The 9085-nt window shown below is 41.5% G+C and overlaps 1 protein-coding gene across 1 annotated transcript; it reads left to right on the top strand.

The window, feature by feature from the left end:
- The first annotated feature begins 5574 nt into the window (after window positions 1-5574).
- LOC147886294 (pentatricopeptide repeat-containing protein At2g13600-like) lies at window positions 5575-8831 on the top strand. The gene is made up of 2 exons (XM_087395648.1): window positions 5575-7983; window positions 8102-8831. The coding sequence occupies exons 1-2, from the start codon at window positions 6015-6017 to the stop codon at window positions 8140-8142; spliced, it is 2010 nt and encodes a 669-aa protein (XP_087251774.1). The 5' UTR covers window positions 5575-6014; the 3' UTR covers window positions 8143-8831.
- Window positions 8832-9085: the final 254 nt, after the last annotated feature.

The raw sequence follows: 9085 nt of genomic DNA, 5'->3' as shown, positions 1-9085 counted from the left end.
AAAAAGGTATAATACATAAGTCAAAATCTTCTAATTGGTTTTATTGTCCTCATGTTGAAACTGACTTTCTCTTCCTTTGTCTCCTATGAGCCTCAAACCTTCAATCCATTAATCTCTCAAATAGTAAGAATGGTCTTGTATTAAGAGGTGATGATATCTAAAGTGTTCCACAAATAGTAAGAATGGTCTTGTATTAAGAGGTGATGATATTTCAAGTGTTCTACAAATAGTAAGAATGGTTTTGTATTAAGAGGTGATGATATCTTAAGTGTTCTACAAAACTATTAGGTACCTCTTAGTTGCTGAAGGGAAGGGGTGATGATATCTCAAGTGTTCTACAAATATTAAGAATGGTTCAAGTGTTCTACAAAACTATTAGGTATCTCTTAGTGGTTGAAGGGAAGGGGTGATGATATCTTAAGTGTTCTACAAATAGTAAGAATGGTCTTGTATTAAGAGGTGATGATATCTCAAGTATTCTGCAAATAGTAATAATGGTTTTGAGGTGATGATATCTCAAGTGTTCTACAAAACTATTAGGTAATTTTTAGTGATTGAAGGGAAGGGGTGGGAAGTATGGGCAAAATCTTTGGGAACTACACGATGGTTGCAAGAACAATTTTGAATGTCATAAATGACACTTGGGTTTTTCAACATATCGGTGAACTAATTTTAAACATTCACTTGTTTCATGGTTGATAACACTTTTAATAAGAAGAACCATTTTGAAAATCATAAGTGTTGATGCAATCCCATGCTATGAAGTCTACAGACAGTTTGTTCTTCCCACATATGGGTGAAGTGATGCTTACGTTACTAAGTTCAACATATCAAGCAATGCATTTGTTTTGATTATTAAGTAGTTGTGATAATAAGACCCATTTCAAATGTGAAAGAATTGTTGTATCAGTAATGGAATCCTATGCTTTGGAGTGAACTTTTAGTTTCTTTCAAGCCCACATACTATTATCGCATAATGTGAGTATGGCTCCAATTGAAAGTTAAGGTAGACTATAATTCGCAATGTTGGTATAGTTACACATAGTAAGATAAGTTTTATTTTTGAGAATCTTCCCAAATAGTGGTTTCCACAAAGCTATGTTGAGGACCTCTACAAGGAAATTGTGGAAAAGCTTGCTTGCTTTTTTGAGCCCGCTTGCTTTTCCTCACTCACTCTATCGACTGCCTCTAATTAAAGCAATTCTTACATTAACATGCTATTGACTTTTAGAATATATTCATAATGATCATATTTTAAAAAAGTTTTCACAAATGAAATTGCATAATATACAAAGTAAGACTTCTTCATATGCAATCATACGGAGGTCCAAAAACTATGTTATAATCAATAAATTTAGAGTTCTCTAACCTAGACACTGGCATAACTAATCTACCACAATAACATTAGTAATGATTTTTTTGGGTGGGGAAGTTTTGTGCTCCTCATGTTTGGATTTTTTTAATGAAGTTTTACGTTTCACTTCAGAGGTTATAGTGGACTTAAAACTAACGTAGTCCGGATTCTCGCAAAGAAGCTTCTTCACTGCATAAAAGGAAAACAAAATCCTAATCAAACACCATTTTCCCTTCAAAATTAAAACAAAAAAACAATGTCATGCAATCACCTTAAGCATACGCCTCTTCAACTTCTTGGAAGGAGCTCTTCAATGATTGCCGTGGTGTTTTCTAATTGGTGAATTCTTCAAAAGATTTTCCTTTGGTGGCTTGCTTGAGGTACCTAACACCATTGGAGTAGACCTTGGATCAGGAGGAGATGTGTTCTTTTCAACATAGGAGCAAGCAGAGGTAGCATGCAAACCTTAAAAACACTTTCTAATTAACCAACCGATCTCAAAAAAAATTTACATAATGAAGAATGAATATGAAACTATACTTGAAGTTGAATACGTATCTAATAGAGTTTTAATGTTCAAAAATATAACGTTCAAAAATGTTAAAACTCTATTAGATACGTATTCAACTTCAAATATAGTTTCATATTCATTCTTCACATTCATGTTAAAACTCTATTAGATCAAGCCCTCTTTCTAAACCATGCACACATGAGATTTGCTTTCCATGCTTTGGCCTACATCTCTCACCGGAATATGACCCGAGGACCTATGCTACACTTGTGGACACCTATGCTACAATGAGCAAGGAAACAACTGTAGGTGACCAACACCCTTGAAACTTGCACATGGGAGAAATAGTGACAACATGTGGTGTTATAAATAACATTTCCTAGCATATCATCCACACAAAGTTTCAGGAGTATCAAGCTATTATCCTTAGCCCTTTTAGTGTAGAGGCAGTGATCAATCTCACTTCATCTGAACCCCGGGACCGAATGAAAGAATCAAACTTCTGATACCATTCTCTAGGCACTTGCTTAAGGCCATAGAGACTCTTTTTCAGCTTGCAAAAATCAAATGTTCTTTGCCCTTTTCTTCAAAGCCTTCCGGCTTTACCATATAAATTTCCTCATGCAGATGCCCATTCAAGAAAGCTGTCTTGACATCCATCTGCATAAGCTCCATATCCTCTACTACTACAACTCCAAGTACGCATCTAAGTGTGGTAATATTCACAACCGCAGGGAAGATCTCATCAAATTCCACACCCTTCTCTTCCTTGAACCCTTTAGCAATGACAGGAAAAGTTGCAAATTGACATTATCTCATAGTGAGTACATTGAAAAGATATTGGAGGTTTAAAATGTAGAATGAAAAAACTGTTTCTACACCTTTGGCTAATCATTTCAGATTATGCAAGGATATGTGTCCCAAGACACAGGAGGAGATCACCTATATGTCAAAGGTTTCATATGCATCAACAATTAGTAGCTTTATGTATGCAATAGTATGCGCAAGGCCAGCTATTGCACATGTAGTGGGAGTTGTGAGCATATTTATGAACAATCTAAGTAAAGAATATTGGATGGTTGTAAAGTGGATTCTCATATGTTTGAGAGGTAAGATTGTTCATGCATTATGTTTTAAAGGTTCAAACATTTCTCTATAGGGTATGTTGTTCAGATATGGTAGGTGATAAAGATGGAAGAAGGAGCACCACTAGGTATGTTTTCATAGTAGGTGGAACAGTAGTAAGCTAGGTTTCAAAGTTGCAAAAGGTTGTTGCATTCTCTACAATAGAAGTAGAATATGTTGCATTTACTCAAGCTAGTAAAGAGATGGTTTGGTTGTAAAGGTTTATGAGAAACTTGGGAAGATGTAAGAAAATTTCAGCTTGTATAGTGATAGTCAAAGTGCTTCCATTCAAGAACAAAACATATACAGCTCAGATAGTTTTCATCCTATCTGTTTTGGAGGATGGAGAGTTGAAGCTAGAAAAGATACACACTAGCTAGAATCCTACAGATACGTTGACTAAGGTGGTAACCAAGGAGAATTTGAGTCCTTGCCCAACTTCAATTGGTCTTCAAGAATAAGGAACAATGTAAGAGATAGATAGATCCAAATAGTTTCAGTGAGTGTAGTAACGGTGGAGTTTCTATTATTAGTCTCCAAGTGGGAGATTGTTGTATGTGGAGCCTGATCCTCTTTTCTAGAGGTTGTTTTTTGGCCATGCTAGATTCATTTGATATTGTTGTCACTTGATATTTTTTACATTTGGGATCAAAAGAATTCAATGTCAGGATAGAGAAGAAGGTATTCTCTTCATATTTGTGTACTCCAAAGTGAAGACATCACATAATTCTTAAAACCTTTCATGGGCTTTGTTGATGAACTTTTTACGAAACTCTTCAATAATCTATATTATCTTAGGTTTTTACTTTGTCCCTACATTCAAGTTTTTCATTGTCTGACCTTTGATGATTCTCCAGTTACCACTTATGTTCTTGATTCTTGCAGCAGCTAGTTTTTCATTGGTTTCTCTTCTCTTAGATCCTCTCACGAAGGTACTTTAGGAAACTAAATTCTTATGGGATGTCTTATTATGCAAAGTTAGCTACCACCCTCAATGTGTCAATTGTTCTGATTGGCACAATATTGCCAATAGTTTTTACTCCTCATCCATGGTGAATGTGCCTTTGATCTCCATTGTCGTTGGTTTGAAACTGTTCTTGATTCTAGTTTTCCTTTGCATTCTTTATGATTCGATTCATTTTTTTAAGGATTTCTTATTATTTTGCTGTCTTCTAACTAGTTCCATGTGCAACAGTTGTTACTTATGTTAGTTACTGGTTTGTCCTTTGGTTGTGATTAGGACCCTTTGGTCGACGGATGCTTGCTTTGGGTGTGTCCTTCATTGCCACTTTGGGGATTCAATAGTCCCTACTCTTATTTAGGAAATATATTTTTTGCACTAGTAACTTGAGAACTTACAAGCAAAATAGACCGAATATTTCAAGCTAGTCTCTAAGCTTTCGTAATTAGCACAAATGCGGCAAAGGCTTGGGTCGGTGGAGTTTTAATCTCCACCGTTTGATCAATCTTGCCCCCCCCAATGAGCCTGTCCCAGTCATGTGCACGGATTGGTATCCGACATGTACTGGGTACACAAGACTAGCTCAGGTAGCCTGGGTACACGTGTCTCAACGTGGGGGCTTCCTTAATCATACCAAGCATTCATACACTAATTTGTCATGTCCTCCCCAATCCTTTGAGGATTGGAGAAGTCAGTCTTTCTGGTAAAAAAATGGCTCAAGTGCTTCGCCCGTCGGTCGGCCATTTTGTGATCAGGACTTTCCATACTCCTTCACAAGCATCCCATGGAGCTACCTAAACACAAAACATGATAGCCCCCACTAAGCCTTGATGAAGTAGTTGCCGTTGCCAAGAAAGTATCTATAGGGTGGGTTTAAAGCAACCGCTCGCCCGTGGAGGAATTGGAGGATAGTCGTAGGGTTAAGACTGCCCACCCATGGATAACAAAATGGAATAGGAGGATAGTCGCTGGGTGTGGTGGTTTAGAACAGCCAGTGGTCATCAGGTTGCTAATTTATGTCACCAATGTGTGATTGGTGTAGCAGTTGGAGGAGATGGAATGGGCTAATCATGCAGTTGTGGGAGGAGTGGGCGGCCTTCGAGATGGACACAAATCTTTGGTGCTATTAGGTTAAGTAGGGCAGCAACCCTTTACACCACCTTTTGGAGGATGGCCGGCGGGTGTTGTGAACCCAAGCCTATGAGCCCATAGTCCCACAAGCAATGGCCAACTCATTTGTATTCTGAACGGCCAATGTGGAACTCTCGTAGGATCGAGACAGCTGATCAATCTATTGGGCTTAAGGGAAAAAGAGATTCGGACAACTACGCAAGCAGTTGGGCTTACAGAGACCGAGGTTGGTGAAATCTCATAGTCCCATTGTAGCTCCCAAATGAAGGTCTAGTGGAGGTGGTGGACTCGTGGTAGGAACCACCAATGTTCCTTGAGCGTTGTTCTTGTCAATGACACTACGTTCAGTCTCAGAATTTGGGATAAAAAATCACATGAAAACTCATACGCAACGAGAAATGCATTACAATGAACAAAACAAATATTAGCTGTAACTTACATTTTCAACATGGATATGTTGAAAAATGTGGAAAATTAGACCCACCTATTTTGTTGCCACCAAACGTTGTTACTGCTACCAGCAGTACCTTCTGTTAGTGACCGTTTCTCTTCTTTTGATTAATCAGATGTCTGCCTTGTCCTCTTAGTTCAGCTGAGCGCACAACCAAAGTGTTCCATAGTGAAGACATCAATCACTCTTGCTGCAACACCCTATTCCACAAGGCAGGAAAACCCATGCCCAAACTATTGGAGGATTATTATTGCAAATATACTTCAACTTTGTTTTACGGAAGTAATGGTGAATTAAGATCCAAGAGAACGGATAATGTCCTTGAGCGGCTCTCACAGGCAAGCAATTACCTCGTGTAGCGAAGGGGGCATGTGAACACGTTTTACTCGAATTCTCTTTGCCAGGGACTGTCCGCACGACCTCTTGTTGCTCCTTGGGGAATCACAAGAGCCATTAGATGTAATGTTTTTCTGTCTTTGTTATGGGCGTCTGGCATATGCCCTATTTTGCAATTGAGCTGCTATCCTTTGAAAGAAGACAACCACACAGGCTACTTTGTTGCATGCCTACAAGCCCGAATGTCCTTGATATGCTGGCCCTGGCTAGGGATACAAAAATAGACTCCAGTAGACACAAAGGAAAGGCTGTGGGATCATTTGCTGAATTGGAGAGCGAACTAGGAACCCACAAGCCCTCTCATAGACAGAGGCTACGTGGACACCATCAGAGTAACGAAGTCTGTAGTCCTGAAAGCTTGAATGCTGAGATCCTTAGGCAATTGGGTCCAGAAACAGATCATGCTACCTATGCCTCGCTTTTGAGGTGTTGCACTAGTGCCAAGGCCCTGTCTGAGGGCAAACACGTGCATGAACATATGAGCAGACGTGGATATGCTAGCAACAGATTTCTGAGTAATCTTCTCATTCAAATGTACAGCAAGTGTGGGAGTCTGGAGTATGCTCGTGCTGTGTTTGACAAAATAGTCTTTCGCAATTTATGCTCTTGGAATATTATGATCGCAGCGTCTGCCCAGAATGGGAGCCTAGATGATGCATGTGCATTGTTTGCAGAGATGCCACAACGGGATGTGGTCTCCTGGAATGTCATGATCACGTCGTGTGCCCAAAATGGGCAGGGCAAGGTGGCCCTCCAACTGTTTGCTCAAATGCAGGCCGAAGGATTCGTGCCAAACAAAATTACTTTCATCTGCATTATGGATGCATGTGCGAGTTCCACAGCCCTGGAAGATGGTCTGGTGATCCATGCTATTCTTGCTGGCAATGGATGGGAGTCTGATGTTACTGTGGGGACAGCCTTAATCAATATGTATGGGAAGTGCAAGGGCCTGGATGATGCGAAGGCAGTATTTGCAGAGATGCCACAGCGGAACGTGGTCTCCTGGACAGCCATGATTGCTGTGTGTGCCCAGAATGGGCATGGCAATAAGGCCCTGCAACTATTTGGTCAAATGCAGGGTGAGGGCCTCGAGCCAAACAATGTCACTTTCATCTGTGTGTTGGATGCATGTGCCAGTGTGGCATCCCTGGAAGAGGGTCGAGTGATCCATGCTACTGTTGCTTGCAGCAGATGGGAAGCAGATGTTGTTGCGGGAAATGCCCTCATCAATATGTATGGCAAGTGTAGGAATCTGGATGATGCAAGGGCAGTGTTTTCAGGGATGCCATTTCAGAATGTAGTCTCTTGGAGTGCCATGATCACTGTATGTGCCCAGAATGGGCATGGAAAGGAGGCCCTGCAACTGTTTGGTCAAATGCAGGCTGAGGGCTTCGAGCCAAATAAGATCACCTTCATCTGTGTCATGGATGCATGTGCCAGTGTGGCAGCCCTAGAAGATGGTCAAGTGATCCATGCTACTGCTGTTTGCAGTGGAAGGGAGTTTGATGTTGTGGTGGGAAATGCCCTCATCAATATGTATGGAAAGTGTGGGAGTCTAGATGATTCGAGGGCAGTGTTTGCAGAGATCCCAGAACGTAATGTGGTCTCTTGGAATACCATGATCACTGCCTGTGCCCAGAATGGGCATGGCAAGGAGGCCCTGCAACTGTTTGCTGAAATGCAGGAGGAAGGCCTCAAGCCGGACAAGGTTACCTTCATCTGTGTTCTCGCTGCATGTAGTCATACAGGTCTGTTTGCTGATGGGAGCCAATACTTTGCCTCTATGAAGAGAGACCATGGCATAAACCCCTCTGTGGAGCATTATGTATGGATGATCGATCTCCTTGGGCGAAGAGGACTATTGGAGGAGGCAGAGGATCTGATTATAAGTATGCCATTTGAACGTGTCCCTTCAACATGGTTGAGCTTGCTTTCGTCATGCAAACTTCACAATGATGTGGAGCGGGCTGTGTGTGCTGCAGATTTTGTTTCCAAGTTAGACCCAAGGAATGCTTCACCATATGTGTTGCTAGCAAACATCCATGCAAATGCAGGTAGGGCAGATGATGTACTGAAGGTAAGAAAGGCAATGTGATTGATGATGGTGTGAGGAAAGTACTAGGCCACAGTTGTATTGACATGCAATGATAGTGCATAAATTTGTTGTTACAGACACATCACATCCTCGACAAGAAGCTATACATGTTGGGTAGGCACATGGAGGAAGCTGGATATATGTCTGACATATGCAGCAGGTTGTGCTGAGATGACACCATGCAACCTGTCACCCACGAAAAGTCCTATAAGAATCTGCTGGCTGGGATCTGTAAGGTTGCTGCATCCTAATAAGCTGCTCTTTGTGGTTCAACTGTACTACTTTCCTAACAGTTTATGGGTGCACCAGAACTGGCAGGAGAGAGTTGCACTGCTCAATAACTTTCTAGTTCAGAAAGAGTAATGAGAAGGATTGAATGGCAATACTTCTTGTCAAGTATAGTAGCCCAATCGCAAAATGAGGCATGTGAACTAAGAAGAAACACTACATAGGAATAATCCCAAAGATTAAATGGTGTTGTTAGAATCAGATAAGTCAAACAGGCAGTAAAACAAATTAGAACCTGACTATGTATCCTACAGAGGCTACATCGAACTTGAGAAGAAAATTAGAGACTTATTATGGCTGGAGAATGTAGGTGCAATGGGCAAAGGAAAACCAGGGATGCGAAGGAAACGTTAAGGCGTCGACAAAGGAAACGCTGCAAAAACACACTTTTACAAAGCTTTACCTACAAGAACGGTTGCAGAACAAAGATCACATCTCTGACTAGATACCCTCTTGAGTCTTGTCATTGTTTGCATGCCCATCGGCGGCTTCTCAGTACATGCTGTTAGAAACTCACTGTGCCCACCTGTGAGCCCCTGACTTGAGGGGACAAGGGGCAGTGAGAGGTAGGAGGGCTGGGGAAAGAGAGAGACTCAGGCCAGCATCATAGGCAACCAGCACACGGGCTGGTTGCTGCCTGCAACAGCAGGAATATAAGGGGCCTTAGGCCTCACTTGGAGGCTTCTGCAGCTGCGCAGACTGGCTGCACAGGGCACCCTTAAATAGGGGCCCGTGGCAGGCCAAGTCGGCCCAACCAGGGCCACCGACCAGGG

Source organism: Dipteris shenzhenensis, chromosome 24 (assembly GCF_047967505.1).
Source record: "Dipteris shenzhenensis isolate YYH24624 ecotype China chromosome 24, Dip_SZ_1.0, whole genome shotgun sequence".
In the NCBI taxonomy this organism is placed as follows: domain Eukaryota; kingdom Viridiplantae; phylum Streptophyta; class Polypodiopsida; order Gleicheniales; family Dipteridaceae; genus Dipteris; species Dipteris shenzhenensis.
The sequence above is the reverse complement of the archived record's forward strand: the minus strand, read 5'-3'. Positions and strand labels throughout refer to the sequence as shown.